The sequence below is a fragment of the Onychomys torridus genome, chromosome 7 (assembly GCF_903995425.1).
Source record: "Onychomys torridus chromosome 7, mOncTor1.1, whole genome shotgun sequence".
NCBI lineage: Eukaryota > Metazoa > Chordata > Mammalia > Rodentia > Cricetidae > Onychomys > Onychomys torridus.
This window is the reverse complement of record NC_050449.1, coordinates 100,680-118,627: the sequence shown is the minus strand read 5'-3', so window position 1 is coordinate 118,627 and position 17,948 is coordinate 100,680. Positions and strand designations below refer to the sequence as shown.

At 37.5% G+C, this 17,948-nt stretch overlaps 1 protein-coding gene across 2 annotated transcripts in view; it reads right to left on the bottom strand.

The window, feature by feature from the left end:
* Positions 1–15,554, bottom strand: part of Cwf19l2 (CWF19 like cell cycle control factor 2) — an 88,175-nt gene extending 72,621 nt beyond the window's left edge. Inside the window, exons 1-6 of one of the 2 annotated variants that reach the window (XM_036192630.1) lie at positions 15,448–15,554; positions 12,794–12,904; positions 11,402–11,524; positions 6,752–6,862; positions 5,963–6,082; positions 4,176–4,266 (exon numbers count right to left, since the gene is read on the bottom strand). In XM_036192630.1, the coding sequence (XP_036048523.1) occupies positions 4,176–4,266; positions 5,963–6,082; positions 6,752–6,862; positions 11,402–11,524; positions 12,794–12,904; positions 15,448–15,540 (649 nt within the window). In that variant the 5' untranslated portion in view covers positions 15,541–15,554. Of the gene's footprint in view, positions 1–4,175; positions 4,267–5,962; positions 6,083–6,751; positions 6,863–11,401; positions 11,525–12,793; positions 12,905–15,447 lie in introns of those variants that run through there. The other variant, XM_036192631.1, reaches the window with a different exon arrangement.
* Positions 15,555–17,948: the final 2,394 nt, after the last annotated feature.

Here is a 17,948-nt window from a genome sequence, read left to right as displayed (position 1 = left end):
TAATTGATTACTTAAATTAAAACTCTGTTCCTGATTTTCCTTGCTCCAATGAAGACTGCTTTTAGATCCCTCCAGCTCTAGAGCCAAGAAACACAAAGAGGCTCTTGGAAACATGCACAAGAATCTTCATAACAGAACAGCCTATCAACAGCTCAAGCAAAGAAAAGTCCATGACCTGAGAGGGACATGGGGATCCTGATTCATTCTTAAATACAACAAAAAGCATAAATGAACTACAGTTATTCACAACAATATGGAGGAACTTCAAATGTGGACAAAAGAATAAAAAGATGAAGTGTAGAACTCATCTTTGGTGCTAGAAAATAGGATAATGTTTAACCCTCCAGTGACAGTTACTAGCAGGAGACAAAAACATTTTTGAGTTGTTAAGACTGTTGTCTCTCCAACTGTGTGCTGCCTTTCCACAACACTCTATTGTGGTGATATTTTATTTGTGCTTTAATAAATAAAGCTTGCCTGGAGATCAGAGGAAAAAAAGGTCAGCCATTGTAAGTAAACAAGGAAGTCAGGCAGTGGTAGCATATGCCCTTAATCCTATCACTTAGCAGGCAGGATCTCTGTATGTTCAAGGCCACACTGGAAACAGAACCAGGTGTGGTGGCACATATCTTAATTTTAACACTAGTTAACCATGAAGTTCTGGAGGTCTGTACAGACAGACAGAAAGTGACAGAGCTGAGCAGGAAGAGGAAGTGAGGTAGCTGGGTGGTGAGAGCAAATCAGATGGCAGAACAACAAGGCATATAGGTGTGGGTAAACAGGAAATCACGCATTTGTTGCTGAGGTAAGGTTGGCTAGTGGCTTTCCCTATTTCCCTGATCTAAGGCTTTCACCTCTATATTTGGCTCCATGTTTTTTGTTTTTTAATTTAATAAGGCCATTTAGAAATTCATCTACACTCTATGACAATCTTCACTCTGTTTTATCTGTGGTTTAGGTACTTTTTCTATGTATGTCAGACTTTGATAAAAGGTGCTGCTCTATCAGATGACCCAAGAATTCAGTTCCCACACTCATATCAGTTGGCTCACAACTGTCTAAAACTCTAGCTCCAGAATGACATATCTGGCCTGCATGGGCACCTGCATTCCCATTCACATAACACTCCACCTCCACATATATGCATAAATAAAAGTAATAAAAATATTTTTTAAGTTCAAAGACAGAACAAAAAGCAAGAGATTTTTAAATATATATATATATATATATATATATATATATATTCAAATTAACTGTACTGTTTTATTCAAATCTCAACATTTTTTAAGCAATTTCTTTTAATACAATGTGCCCTTTCTTTAAAGATTTAAAACACTTTGTGATTCAAGCCTAGATCTCTAGTTTATTTCACTTGTTCTTTTCTACTTATTGTGTAAATTACAGACCGTAAGCACCCAAGGATTAACCCAAAACTGCAGTGATAAGTGAAAAAATCCACAGTAATTTATGTCTTTATTAATGTTCCAACTATATAATTAGATCACTGAGTCCACAGAATCATCTAGAAAACTAATCAAGTAACAACGGGCATCATGAAAATCTCTCCTCAACTGTCACTAATATATTAGCAGTCTAGAGAGAAATTCAGGAGAACAAAAGTAAGACTGCTTCCCATATGCTACTGTATATGAAGGAAACCTAATAGGAACAAAAACCCAACAAATTCACTCACAACTTGAATCCTAACTTTAGGAATATCTGTGCATCATCAACTGTGGTTGATAAACTTAACAGTCTTATTAGTGTTATCACTAGGAATGATACAATATACTACTGAGAAATCATCCAATTTAATATTCTAAAGGAAACAGAACCACTCACTTCAACAGCATTCTCAGATTCAATCAACAAGTCTTTAATGAATATTTAGCACTCATGAAAAGTGCTGAACACACTACAATTCACACCATGAATAGCAAGTTGTTTTTTTTTCCAGCCTTCTGTGAATTTACAGTAAATTCAAGGGTATGCCACATTTAATAACTGTATTCCAAACCTATTTTTTCCAAGTAAGTCTAGAATTAAGTTTTAATTTCATGGTTTTAACAAGTTATGCTATAACAAACTACCAAACAAACACTAGAGATCTCTTCCATTTCTCCCAGAAGACAAGTTAATACATAAAAAACAACAAATTGAGCATCAGGAAACCTAGACTTCAGTCTTGCTGCTACTACTAAATATTTTTATCATCAAAAAAACAAATCATTTCTTTGAACTTTTACATCATCTTCTTAAATAATGCAGCTAATTAAAGCCACCTTTAACAATCCTTTCAACTTAAAGATTCTGACAGAAAAGTCCAAAAACAGAACAGGAGGAGGAATAAACAAGAGTTCCCTGAAAAAGCCCATGTGCTACTAAGCACATGAAGAAATTAGTCTTCTCAATAATCTTCAGCAATGAATGTTCCAATGTGAATCTGAGGCCTGGTCCCTTACTACTCACATGAGTACAGACAAATCACCCAATCACTGTATGCCTCAGGCTGAGCTAACTCATTGTTCCCTACCTGTTAACTTTCTAGAAAGCTGTATTTATAGCTTTGTATGACTACTATTACTATTACTTAATCTGGTAGAGTCATTTCTGCCAATGCTAAAAGCCGAACAAAAACATGCTGCAGTAGAATAATCCTTTTGTGCACTGTGAAGATTTGTCACTTGAATTGGTTTAATAAAAAAAAGATTGTATGGTGGCAAGGCAGAAAGTATATGTGCAACATCCAAACTAAGAACACTGGAAAGGAGGGCTGAGTCAGAGGAGTTGCCAGTCAGATGTAGAGGGAGCAGGAGATGAACGCTCCATGTTAATAAAGGTACCACCATGTATGTGGCCGAGCATAAATAAAGAATATGGATTAAGTGAAAATGTAAGAGTGAGTTAGTAATAAGCCTGAGCTATTGGCTGTGCATTTAAATTAATATTAAGACTCTGAGTGGTTATTTGGGAGTAGGATGTCGGGACAGGAAAACTCTGCCTACAATGTAAAGTCACTAATAACTAAGTAGAATTACTAAGTAAAAATTCTAAAGATGTCTTCAAGTGGATTTGGTGGCTTCATGCTCACAGACAATAAAGAATTGTAAGAAGGAGCCAAATAGAAATGATCTATAAATCAAAATCTACTGTGGAACAATCCTTTTCTATAGTATGAATATGTATTACACTCATTTGCTAATAAAATGTGATTGGCCAATAGCTGGGCAGGAAGAGACTGAGCTCAAGAGCCAGACTAGGAGAATTCTAGGAAGAGGAAGGGAGGAGTCAGAGTCACCAGCAGAAGCAGAGAGAGCAAGATGGGCACACTGTACTGAGAAAAGGTACCAAGCCACGTGGCAAAGCATATGGGTTAATTTAAGAGTTAGCTAGTAACATTTATTGAGCTACTGGCTGAGCATTTATAATTAATATAAGCCTTTGTGTATTTACTTGGGACCATCATAAATAGAATATTACTGATAAATAACTAGACAAAAAGATAATATTATTATTTACAATTGTATTTTATTCTGGCTAAATTGCATTTGGATTTATCACTGAATTGGCAATACAATATACTGAGCACTATGTGATGCTCAAATATTTTATCTCCACCAACTGGAAAACATCTCCTAAGAACACCACAAATTTTATGAATGCTGACAAATGAAGAACTTCTAAAAGCAATAAAATTGCATCTTTAATGTCCATACATTATTTGCATAAATGTTACACTAAATATATTTTTATATTTTGCTATAGAATTTAACAAACAAATGCAATATACAGTTTCACATGATCATGCTTTGTCTTAGCCCATTTAAACTAAAAACTTGCAAATGATGGTTATTATGCACAATATATACTGAATCATCTTGCTCCAAAATACATTAACAGTAAACTTACCAAATAATAATAATGTGAATAAGAGTTCAAAAGACTGCAGGTATTTCATAAATATTTTGTTATACATAAACTCAAGTCATTCTCTTAAGAACACTAAACTTAAAGAATTTGTATGCTTTCATTATTAGTGCATATTAACTATAAAAAAATAGTGGATTTCATTATGACATTATCACACACGTATATAACAAACTTTAATCATATTTACCCCTATCATTATTAGAAACTTAAAAATGCCTGCAAGTCCACAAAAAATATAAAAATACCTTTAGTAACTGCTGGTACACAATTTTCTGATGGGAGACCTGTCCCACCATCTTTCCAATATGGATTCAATTCTCTTTCTTGCAGTTTGGACTAGAACAAGACATTTTGAAAGTTTAGTGTAAAAGTCAGTCCACCATGGAAATGATTACTAACTAATTTGAGGTAGCTAACAGTCGAATATACAAGCCTCAACAAACCATTTAAAATTCTTAAGACATGTTATTTAACTTGCAGGTAACAATGTCTAACTAATGTTCATGTGTCTTTATTGAACACCTACCATTTCTCAAAACCTTGAACTCTAACTCAGAGTCTTACATAAGACATTCCAAAGTCTCCAATGCTCCACAAAGGTAGCAGCTTGATTACAAACCAACACAATTACCATACTTACTGCAGCTTAGAAGTTAAAAGGTCTTTTAATAAAACATCTGGTGCCAGATCTTGGGTAAATGCTGAAAGATCAGAGAGACAAAGGAACAACCCACTGCCACGTCTCACCTCTAGGACTCCTCAGCTTGAAAAGACCAACTCCTGTCTCATTACGCCTTATATACCTTCCCCCTCAGCCACCATTTCCTTGTTAGTGCTGGGATTAAAGGCATGTGTGCTTTCCAAGCAAAGGCATGAGATTTCAAGTGCTGGGATTAAAGGTATGTGACTCCTAAGTACTGGGATTAAAGGTGTGTGCCACCACTGCCTGGCTCTGTTTCTCTTCTAGACTGAATCAATCTCATGTAATCCAAGGTGGCTTTGAATTCACAGAGATCCAGATGGATTAAAGGTGTGTGCCACCACTCCCTGTGATCTATGTTTAATCTAGTGGCTTGTTCTGTTCTCTGATATTCAGGCAAATTTTATTAAGGTATACAATATATCACCACAATTTACTTTTAAAATTACACTGGGAGAAAAAAAAAAACAAAAAACACTGACCACAGAACTCTCAAAATCACTTGGCTATATTTTTCACTTGTGGATCTATATGACATTAAAGGTAATTTTAAGACAATCTCTGAAAGCCACAAGCTTCAGCATTTCTATATTTTGTGGTCTCTAAGGATTCCCCATTATTTTCTTGACATCAAAGTGAAAACAGTAACATAAACATGCTTGTTTAATATTTCCTATGGCACTCTAGGCATCTAACTGTAATTCAAGAGTTATGTAACAGACAATAATTGCTCAACACCATTTACCTAGATTTACACATCTAGTATGTCTTTTAAAAGATATATTTTATGTGCCTGTGTCTGGGTGTGAATATGTGAACATGTGTGCAGGTGCCTGCACAGGCCAAAAGTATTGGCTCTCCTGAAGTTGGGGTTACAGCCAGACATGAAATCACCCACTGTGAGTTCTGGGAATTGAACCTGGGTCATCTGGAAGAGCAGTCATGTTCTTAATCACTGACCCATCTCTCCAGTCAGAATCTAGTATACTTCTCTAAAAAATACATATTTTTATTTTATGTGTATGAGTGCTTTTTCTGCATGTATGTCTGTGTGCCACATGTGTACAGTGCCCACAGAGGCCAAAGGAGGTCAACGAATCCCTGGAACTGGAGTAACAGATGGTTATCAGCTGCCATGTAGGTGCTGAAAACCCAATTTGAGTAGCCAGTGTTCTTAACTGCTGAACCATCTCTCAACTCCTACTATACTTTTAAACAGCTTTCCTACAAGAAATTTATTTTTAAAAAATCGTTTCACAGTCTTTAGTTATCAAACCTCATTAAAAAAACATACTTCACAAATAAAATGCTATTATAAAAATTATTCCTTACCTGTTCTAGTGTTTGGGCTTTCTCTTGCTCTATTTTCCTTAGAGCTTCCTTTTCAGCTTTGAGTGATGATGAGGACACAGTTTTGACAGACATAAAATCAACAGTCATCCACTCATCCCGCTGTTTAAAAAGAATGAAACCATTTCAATCTGTACTTAAGACCTTCTCAATATCAGAAACTGCAGGCACCAGCTAGAAGCAAACACTATGTGATTAGCCACTCTCAACACGCTTCTCATTTTGCTACACCTTAGTCTCTCCCTTCTAAAAGTGGGGTAAAGAACTCACCTTTCAAGTTTGTTTTAAGGAATAATAAACAAAATGTGTATAAAGGGCAGCCAACATAGGGTCTGGCACACATAATGAATTATTAGCTCCTGTTCACTTTTCCTACTGTATCTGTGGCTAAGTGGGTAAACTATATTTTCTTAGGTATGTATATGAATCAGAACTCAAAACTATAAGCATTGCTAAGCAAACTGACATAAGAGGAGAAAGAAAAGCTGCAACCAAACTAGACAGGAGATTCAGACTTCTAGTATTAGGTAAATCCAAGAGAAGAGGAAAATGCCAACAACCACAGCTGAGAGAACTCCGAATGGCTGCAACACAAAAGAGTATCTACCTTCCACAGCAGGACAAGACCAGTCTGAACACCAGCATTCAGCATATCTGTGGAGAGGGTTCATGCACTACTGCTAAAGTATAATTCTCCTGAGGTTATTATCATCAGTTTAATACTCATCTGCTTTTAGAAGCCATTTCTCTCTAAATCAGGTGGGTACTCACCGGCATAATGTGGCTGTCACATGCTTTTTCTGGCCTTTTGTCTTTCACTGTCCAGGTCTTTTCTTTAACAGGTGTCTGGGAAGGGACAGCCTCAACCCACTCTTCAGAACTCTAGAAACATTTAGCATATACATGACATTTATAATTTGCATATTTATATATAATATATTGACATTAAGTGGAAATAATTCAGCTTCTTAGAAGAGATTCTTTCATTGCTTTCCCCTTTTAAAAATAATACTGGAAAATCTCAAGAAATAACATGAAAATCCTACTTTGGTTTGAGCCCAAAAGACATAGCCAAACTCATTCTTCCTCTCGTAAGTTATATCAAAAAAATAAAATTAAAAGCTAGGAAGAAAAACACCATAGCAAGGCTTAATTTCTATCAACGTCCAAATGAACTCATAAGTTTGTCTCAACAGCACCAGGGAAATAATACCCATGTAAAGGAGTTTGACAGATATACTTGACAGATATACTTGTGTCTTAAGGGCTAGAGAGAAAGCTCAACAGTTAAGAGCATTTGCTGCTCTTTCAGAGGACTGAAGTCTAGTAGTTCTTAGCACTCACACTGGGTGACTCACAACAGGCAGAAATAGCTCTAGATCCAGAACATCAAGACCATGTGTTTCAGATACACACACACACACACACACACACACAAACACACACAAATTGTTTTAGTTAGGGTGTCTATTCGCTGTGACAAAACAACATGACCAAAGAGTAAATCGTGGGGAAAAGGGTTTATTTGGCTTACAATTCAGCATTGCTTTTCATCACTGAAGGAAGTCAGGACAGGAACTCCAAAAATGGCAGGATCCTGGAAGCAGGAGCTGATGCACAGGCCATAGAGGGGATCTGCTTAGTAGCTTACATCCACTGGTTTTGAAGGCATGAAGGGGTCACACAGAGCAGCTGAGGGTTGGCATGATAAGAGGCCAAGAAAGGCCACTGGTGAATGTATAGCCTCAGTGAACGTACAGCAGCTGAAGGCCCAGGACTGAAGTGGTGATGAAAAGAAGCTGAGGCTTGACACCATGAAGAGCCTATTAGAGGTGGCTATTGGTGAAAGTACAGCCCAGCTGCCGATAGGGCCCCCAGCATTTTGGTGATGATGGTACCATAGTTTAACCACAAAGAACAGGAGAAGCAATGGAGTGGAGCCAGTTGGAGAACAGAGGACAAGTTGTGTGTGCTGCAGAAGGCAGAGCTAGAGAAGTGACCCAAACCCTTTGAAGGTGTATAGAAGACCGTAAATGGATCCCAAATACTGGATAGTTGGAATTTTGTTTTGCTTTGATTGGAACTATGCTGATTATTTCCTCTTAAAGTAATAACATATTTTACTGGAGACCACAGTTGAGAGACTTTGAATTCTGGAAGACCTTGGATTTTAAAAGATTGGTTACTAAAATTTTAATGTGTTTGAATTTGTAAAGACAGTGGGACTTTCAAAGTTATTTATGTTCTTAATGTGCGATCTTAGGAATGAATAAGAAAGGAAGGGTTATGGCTTAATAGTGATGTGTTTGTCAAGTTGACAAGGGGTCAGTTGTACTGGGTAGTTTTTGTGTCAACTTGACACAAGTTAGAGTCATCATAGGAAGGAGTCTCAGTTGAGGAAAGGCCTCCTTGAGATCCAGCTGTAAGGCATTTTCTCATTTAGTGATTCATGGGGAGGGCACAGCCTATGTCCTCTGAAAGAGCAGCAAATGCTCTTAACTGCTGAACTCTCTCTCTAGTCTACAAGTATATCTGTCAAGTGATATATTAAACATGTAAAACATATTTATACTCTGCCACATCAACTGCCAACTGTTTGCCAAAGCAAAGCAGATTCTATTCATTCATTCATTCATCCATTCCTTAATTTGGATTGAAACACCAGAGCTTATTCATATTTACATACTTTTTAAAAGGTCATTACATATGTATTTCTATCCTAACTCAAGTTTATATTGTCAAATCAATTTAGTGCCTCAATCACAATTCTTAATGCCATGCATTAAAATTGGAATTTTCAGCCTGAAACACACAGTACTTTTTTCAGAAGATGGCCAGTTTGCTACAATTAAGTAAAATAACAAAGAAGTTTGAGTTCCAGGGAGTTCTGTCACAGGAATTCTATAGTGAGGGTTTTCTCTGACTTACCATATGCTGACCAATGACTTTTCATTAGTTTGAGCCACTGGTAATTTTATCACCACAGTTCTAATCAGGATCAAAGTCATCATCACTACCAGCAACTTCAGTTAACTAGACACTAATGAAACTAAAGTTCATCTTACTGATCCTTAATTGGTTAGGTAGTAAGTTCCATGACCACAGAAACCACAATCATGCTTGCTTACTTTGTACCTACTCTAATAACCAGACCACTGTTATCTTCTTCATACCTTCCTGGAGTTTTCTACCAATTAACATTTCCTATACTTACAACAAATGATCTCTCCTCTTACTTTAGCAAACATACATCACTTTGCTTCCTACCCAGTCCCCTCAACACCCTGGCAAAAATTATTTACAGTTGTGCTTGGTCTAATCTCCTGTCAACTCCTCCTGCTGTAGGCAGGTCCTCCTCCAAGAATTTTGGTCTCACTGCATCCACCTTGCTCTCTTTCTGGTTTGCTTCAAAGAAAGGGCTCTGATGGCTTAGAGATTTGTATGCTGAAGCATTTCAAATCTCCAACTTTTTTGAGGGGAGGCATTTTCTTGCCTTGCTAAACCTGTAGCAGCAGTTCATCTTCCAACTCTACTTCTAAGAGAATATTACTCAAAAAGTAATTTCCCCATCAAACATTTTCCCAAACTCATAACTATCATACACATTAATCTAATGACAACTCTTCAAACTTGATAAATGGCTTAGAAATTTCCAAGCTCAACAGAACTTTATCTCCAAAACTTCAACTCATGTTCAAGATTTTCAAGATAGTCTCCAATCTAACCCTCAATGTTTATTCTGCATTTCCTTCCTATATCCTCCTCCTTTACTCTATTTTTAAGTAGTCATGTTGTTTGAGGCTCCATCTTCTCACTACTATATTTTTTATTCTTTACATTGGGACCATTATATTCATCCTCATGGTTTTAATTACCTTTTTTCTTCTTTTTTGTCCAACCAAAGCTTCAGTGACTGAATTACCATCTTGAGTGTTATGCTGAATTCAAGAACAAATAAACCCCTCATCTTCCACAGAGCCTGTTTCTTCTGCTGAATTACTAAACTGAGCTACCCAACATCGTCAAGTTAGAAATCACAGGATCATCTTGCCCACTTATCCAAGCTGATTTTCAACTCCAAAATATACCATGTAACAAACACCACATCACTGTCCTAGGAGCATATGTCCAACCCTAGCCCCAACTCCAGTTCTAGCCACAACATATTGGTTCAGAGGGAGACACAGACCAAATTAATTTCAACTAAGTTATTTGCCATGTATTACAAGTTCAGTCAAATGGGCTGATGAAAAATCAAGGAGAATTGAAAAAACATTGTTAGAGTCCACCTTAGAATTCACCTGCGTGTTGAAAAGTAGAATTCAGACAAAAAAAAAAAACCAAAAAAACAAAAAAAAACACTGGACCTGGTAAGACTGTAAAGCATACACAACTCAATTCTAATTCCATGTGATACTGAGCTAAAGCTGACTCCTAGACCTAAATGTTGTTACCTTCACAACTGAATAACCAAATATAGCTCTAGAATCTCCATCTTTCCTGCTCTCCCCTTCCTTCTCCAGTCTCTATCCATCATACATTTGGAGTGCTACAAGGAAACCTGATCATAGCACTTATCTTGCATGGTTTCCTGTCACTAAGACTATGTAATCTCTCAATCTCTCAATCTCTCTCTCTCTGGTTTTTTGAGACACGGTTTCTCTGTGTAGTTTTGGTGCCTGTCTTGGATCTTGCTCTGTAGACTAGTCTAGTCTCGAACTCTCAGAGATCTGCCTGGTTCTGCCTCCCACGTGCTGGAATTAAAGGCATAAGCCACCAATGCCCAGCATGTAATAATGCTTCCTTCTGCTGACAGAACCCAATTTTGTCTGAAGAAGTAATTAACCCTAAACATTTCTATGCCATCACTATCTACATATACCCCTTTCTTCTTGAAAATAAGTATGAAAGGTTTGGCTTTCTTTCTTTTCCTGAGTCCACACAGACTAAACTGGCTACCTAACATTCTCTTCTTTTTGGCCAAAAGATAAACTAATTCTATTTTGAAGACTTAGATGTTACTTTCTATGAAGAAAACAGAAATACAAAGAAAAACAGACTCCAGTGTTTTAAAACTCTTCTCCCTCATTTTTGTAATACAATCTTTGTTGCTTTGCCTTATTAATTCCCAACCACTTTTGTACAAGTGCTTTCCTCTCCTTTCCATGTTTTCCTAGTCACCTTTTAGTTTCCCTGCACATTTCATTATCATCACATCTCCAACAAAGATTAACAAATGGTATCCCACTTTCTTTCTGGAACCAATAATTTACATTGCCAGCATTTCCCCAGTAGATGCCTTGTAGACATTTTTCTGTCATAACCCATAGTATTTTAAGGTTCCATGCACAATCAGTTCCCATACATTATTCCCTCAAGTGCACTACTCTCCACAGCTGCAGGGCTTAGATGCTCACTTACCGTGGAACTGTCAGTTGACTCACTCTGTTTTTCACATTTCTGTTTCTTGCTTTTCTTTTTCTTCTCTTTCTTCACTTTTTTTGAATGCTTATCCTTTTTCTTCTTTTTCTTCACAGAGTGTTCCTAATAATTTTGAACAAGTATAAACAGAATTTAATCTTACCTAATTTTAACAGGAATGCATTTTGAGTGGAAAGAGAAATCCATGCACCAAGAAACTTTACATCTTTTATGAAAAGACACAAAGATCATGACTATACACAATAAAATTATCTAAAAAACTTTAACATACGTTCTGCAAGATAAGCATTACTGATCAATGTAGTAGTTCAAACTTCTTACCAGAAAAGATATGAGGAAAGTTTGGGTTATTTGTATATGATAGATATTATCAAATAAATACAGATATATATGTATACATCCACTAAGTTTTAGTGATAGGCAGTGTAGGACCAGGACCACAGTTACTAATACATATTAAACATTTTAAAATTTCTAAAAAACGTATTTTTAATATTCTCATCAGAAAAAAAAAAAATGACTGAAGGGTACATAACCTCAACTAAATCTTTCTATAATGTGTACATAGATCAAAATATCATAGTGTCCTCTGTAAATATAAATAATTAACATTTGTCAATTAGAAACAAAACAAACATCAACAACAACAACAAAAAAAAACCTTGCATCAATTGTGGCGGCACATGCTAGAAGGCAAAGTGCTAAAAATTTGCAAAAAATACAAAAGAAGCTGTGATAAAAATTAATTAATTAAATAAAAAGACATGAATCTTAAAACATGTACTTTCAGATCTAGAAGACTCCTATAAATAGCCCACAGATTTATAACTAAATCAGCCAACACAATATCAAAACCTTTTCATATCATGATAAACTTGTGGTCAAGACAGACATTTTGTTGCCTAGAGATAAATTTCAATAATGCTAACCACCTGACAATGAACATGTTATTGACAACCTGAGTTCAATACCTAGAACCCCTAAGGTAGGCGAGAACTGACTCAGGCGAGTTGTCCTTTAACCTGCACACATACACCATCACATACAAACATACATACATACAAACATACATACATACATAAAGAGAGAGAGAGAGAATATATAAATAGAAAGCAAAATTGTTCCTTAATATAAACCTGAATCATACTTTAAAAAGAAAAGACATAAGCAAGGTATATTGGCATGCCTTTAATGTCTTTAGTCCCAGTACTGGGTAGGGAGAGGCAGGCAGATTTCTAGGCTTTTGAGGCCAGCCTGGTCTACATAACAAGTTCCAGACCAGCTAGGGCTACATAGAAAGACCCTTCCTAAAAATATAAAATCAAGAAAATAAGTCCTATCATTACATCAAGCACATCTGTTGATATTCACCTGTGAGAACTGTTCAATTCTCTCATTCATTTCAGGTAACATCCATGTATCCTCACCTCGAAGTTGCTTGAGTTCTTTGCACATTTGTTCTTTTTCAAACTTACTTTTGGCCTAAAACAAAAGAATACAAAAGACAAACTGACAATTGTTACAACTGCTTTTCAAAAAAGAAAAGTTGGTAATACTTTCATATAAAGATTCCTAGTCAATAAATGGTCTATTCTTGGGCTGGAGAGATATCTCAGGGGTTAAGAGCACTGGCTGCTATTCTAGAGGACCCGGGTTCAATTCCAGTGTCCACATGGCAGCTTACAACTGTCGGTAACTCCAGTTCCAGGAGGGTGTCAGATGATCTGACACCCTCACACCAATGCCCAAATAAAAAATTAAATTAAAAATAATTTAAAAATTATTTAAAAAATGGTCTATTCTTGACAATTAATTTGCCTCTACTAATACAGGAAAGATTTTAAAAACCTAACAATAGCTTTTCTTTAGAACTACCAATCTTTAGTAAATCAGGGTACAATCACACATAGTATCCTATCCAGTCCTAGCTTATGTCTTCCTTTCTCCCTGTCTCAAGTATGACTTGGAATTACTTTAACCGTCATCATCCCTGTTGTCATTTGTTTTTGCTCTTTTCTGGGGGGGTCCTGTGGGAGCCCGTTTTCAGGTTCCTCGTGGCTTTACCCAGCAGGTCCAGATAGAGAGGATGGTTAGGACCATGGGTCTCAGTGCAGGTGTCTGAGACGGTCTGCTCTTGGCTGTGCTGGGGGGAGGTCTTTTGCTCCACTCCTTGGCATCTCTATAAATACCCTGTGGCAGAGACAGTTAGGGCTTGTTGGAATAGGTTCCAGGCTCTCTTGAGGCTATCTTTTATTTTCTATCTATTTATCTCCACAATCTAAATCCTTCTACCTAATATTTCCTGCTGCTCGAACTCAAGAAAACTCTGGGGAACTGTGGGGTTGGTGGGAAAACGCCCCTCAGGAGCCAACCACCCAGCTCCCAAATAAATCACACACAGAGGTTTATTCTTAATTATCAATGTCTGACCTTAGTTTAGCTTAGTTTCTAGCTAGCTTTTCTTAAATTATCCCAACTACCTTTTACCTCTGGGCTTTTCCTTTTCTCTAACTTCTGTAAATCTTATTCTTACTCCGTGGCCTGTTGTGTAGCTGGGTGACTGGCCCCTAAAGTCCTCCTCCTTCTCTGGCTCCTAGATCTAGATCCCTCTTCCCAGATTTGTCCTATTTATACTCTCTGCCTGCCAGACCCACCTAGCCTTTCTCCTGCCTTGCTATTGGTCAGTTCTTTATTAGACCGTCATGTGTTTCAGACAGGCACAGTAACACAACTTCACAGAGTTAAACAAAAGCAACATAAACAAAAGTAAAATACCTTAAAATATTCTACTACACATCCCTGTGGCTAGTTCTTTAGACTTTTGCAAAAGTTATGAAGCTGACTTTTTTATATGCCTTCAACAGGCAATATCTGCACCCCAATACTTCATCTTAGAAAAAAAAAAGTTATCTTCTTAAAAAGAAAGGATCATATTGCTAGTTTCTAGTAGTAGTCAACAACAGTGAAACAATGCATGCTCTTCCCAAGTTTCTTCTGCTTTCTCATCCACATCTCAAATGCCAAAGCTGATCTCTATAAAATTCATCACACATTACAAAGAGTATCCGCTCAAAACTGCTGGAAATACCAGACAGACAATAATGAAGAGCATTATCATACCTATTTTGAGATCAATGAATAATCTTAAGTTTACCTGTCCAAGACTAGCTGCTCACGAATTCCTTTAAAATGTGACTGAAATTATTACTCATTCTTCCTGTCTTTTCTACTCTTTATATGTATTTAACTTATTAAAAACTCTTTCATCTTAAAACAAACCACCCAAAATTCGTCACCAAACATTCTGTTGTTCTTCAATTACAAATTTGCCCTTTTTGCTGTCACAACTAATCAGGAATATCTTGTCAGATAATTCAATAGTTTGTTTCTCCCTTTTTTATAAATTCCATACATTTCAATATTAATGAGAATTCTGTTTCCAAAACTTTTGGAGTATGCACATATTCTGAGTCTCTTATCTAAGTGTTTCAATCAGTAAAAGCTGACCTAAGTCTGGAATTAAAAGGAAAAGTAAGACAGACTGTGGAGGAATCACCAATGATTCAAATGTGTCCTACTTCCAATACAGCCAGAGCAATGTCTCAGGCTGCGACATAAGAGTCGTCAGATGTGGTACAGAAAGAAACTGAGCAATCCAGACGGCATAAATGCTAAGAATAGATGACGTAAAAGCTAAGGAAACTGGGAGGAAAACAATCAGATCTGTCTGCAAAGAGAATGAGCAAATGGAGCCGGCCAGTGCATTTAGGAGACACTGCACTGCAAAAAAGAGAGCACACCTAGAAAAGGCGAGATATCGAAGTGATGAGAGTTGTTTGTGGGATAACTCCCAGGAGTCTCAATTCCTACAACTCTAAACTGTGCGAGATCTAAGACAAAAAACGAAAGCATTTGAAGAACTATAGATAGATTCTCTCGGAAAGTGCTGGCTTAGCATGCATGAAGCCCTCATTGCAAGCTCTAGTTTTAAAAGGAAGAAAGAAAACCCTGCAAAGCGGAGGTACCTGGCGTAATACTTCGGCCCGGGCAATTCGGGTCTGTTCTTTTCTCTCTTTTATACTCCTAGCACTTTCAAATCTTCCACTGAACGCCGCCATAGTTGTTGCTGTCGTAAAACGAGGAAGCCGTCAGGAAACCTCAGTTTACGACTGTCGTAATTCAGAAACCAAATCTAGATTTCAGAGTAGTAGGGAATGGGCGTTACTATACCAACGAGCAGGCGCAGATCTGAAAGTCTGTCCAGCAAAAGGTTTGGTCAAAGCCTGGAAGCGTGCTGAAGAGGCTGACATTGTAGGTGTACTGGATTCGATAAACGCTGAGTTAATATCAACATGCGTTATTATGCACCCTGAACTGTACTAACTCCTTCCTTACCAAGACTCTTAAAAATACTCCAGTGAGCTAGAGAGTTGTAGAAGTTAAAACCAGATCTCAACGGTTTTTGCCTGACTTCCTGTGATGATGCACCAGGCTAAAGGGAAGCTGATCAGAAAGTTTGGAGGGAAAGGGGAGTGGGGCGTTGCTGTAAGATTCAATATTTTTCGTTGATGGGTGGCTTTAAATATAGTGAAAACGGAGTTGGAGAGATGGGTCAGCGTTTTGGGATACTAACTACTCTTGCAAAGGACCCAAGTTCTGGTCTAGGATTCATATGGACGTTCAAAAACATCCATAACTCTATTTCCAGAGGACCCATCGCCCTCTTCTGGCCTGCACAGGCACTGCACCTCCATGGCGCACTTACATACAGCCAGAAAAAATAAACATAAAAACATGTATTTTTTTTTTAAAGTCTATGGAGTTTGAAACTTAGTCTTGCACAAGCCTGGGTACAGAAAGAGTTCCCATCACCCTGAGGAAAGATGCATTGGGTGTAAGATTATCTCTCATAAAGAAAACAGGGACCTCTTTGTTGTGTTTGTTGCATAAATAAGTCTCTATCAAAATACTAGTCTTTATCTGTGCTTCATTTGATTGGTTCACAGGAACAAGCCATTTCTCTCTTCTTTTAACTCTGGCAATTCAGAATTCAAAATGCCAAACTTTAACAGTTACACCCCCTCCCCCATCACCACCACCAAAGTGCTATTGTTTGATTTGATTCATTATGTTTGGGAAGCTGCACCCTGCACAGATGTGCCTGGGCATCAGAATCGAGAGTAACCAGCCAATGTCGAGCTGATTGGAAGGGCTGCTGCACCTGCTCACTCAATCCCAAAGGCACCCAGAAGTGTATGCCTTGAAATACTGCTATCCAATCTTGTGGTTTTCAGTAACCTGGCTTCTCAGTTAGTCAGATGTACTTTGAAAGTTCATTTTGTTGTTAAGGACCAATACCCACGAGCTTTTGTATTGAAAAGTCACAGGAAATGAAAATGTCAGGAAACTAAAAACTAGATTTTGATATTTTCCCTCAACTTCCCTATTCCCCATTCCACCATGCACTAGTGATGAGAGGCCAGGCTGATATTGTTACAGCTAAGATAGAAGCTGCCTGATGGTGACAAGTTGTCTGTATCTCCATTCTCCCCACAGAGTTTGACCAGCTCCAACTGTGTAAAGAAAACATATGTAAGCACTAAGCCATGTTAGACCTTGAGTTTTTTTTTTTTTTTTTTTTGAGCTGAGGATCGAACCCAAGGCCTTGCACTTGCTAGGCAAGCGCTCTACCACTGAGCTACATCACTATCCCCAACCTTGAGATTTTTGATGACAGTCTAGACTCAGACATATTGAAATCTGGTCTTCACATCAGTCCTAAAGATGAGCCAGGTGGGGGCTGGAGAGATGGCTCAGAGGTTAAGAGCACTGGCTGTTCTTCTAGAGGCCCTGAGTTCAATTCCCAGCAACCACGTGATGGCTCACAACCATCTACAATGAGAGATCTGGTGCCCTCTTCTGGTTTGCAGGCTGAACACTCACTGTATACATAATAAATCTTTAAAAAAATAAAATAAAAAAGATGAGCCATGCATAGTAACTGCTCTGTAGCCATGTTTTCACTGTCTTATACCTGAACTTCCCTTCCTTTCTCACTCCTCAACTTTTCTCTGTCCCCTCCCTTCCCTCCATTGCTGGGCCTCACTCCCACCTAAGGCCTTTGTATGTCATTCATATCCCAGGTCAAACACCCTGATCACAAAACTAATGCTCCCATCTTCATACTACTCTCCAGATATTTTCACATCATGGTTTAATGCTACTATAGCTCTATCCCTATTTGATGTTGTCTTGACTGCCCATTTTCTTATTTGTTTCCTAGATAACCCCCAGGATACATACCACAAGTATTCAAGAACTTGAGTAAATGGTTGAATTTACATAAATAAATTCCATACATCTTCTTATAACTTTAAAACAGCCCCTTTTATATTCATAGTAATTCTTTCAAGAACTAAAAAGTAATCATATAGAAACTGTACTTTAAAAGAAAGTCTGTGGATGAAGAGATGGCTCAGCAGTTACATGTTAAGGTCCCACGTTGGGCTGCCAACACCTACATGGA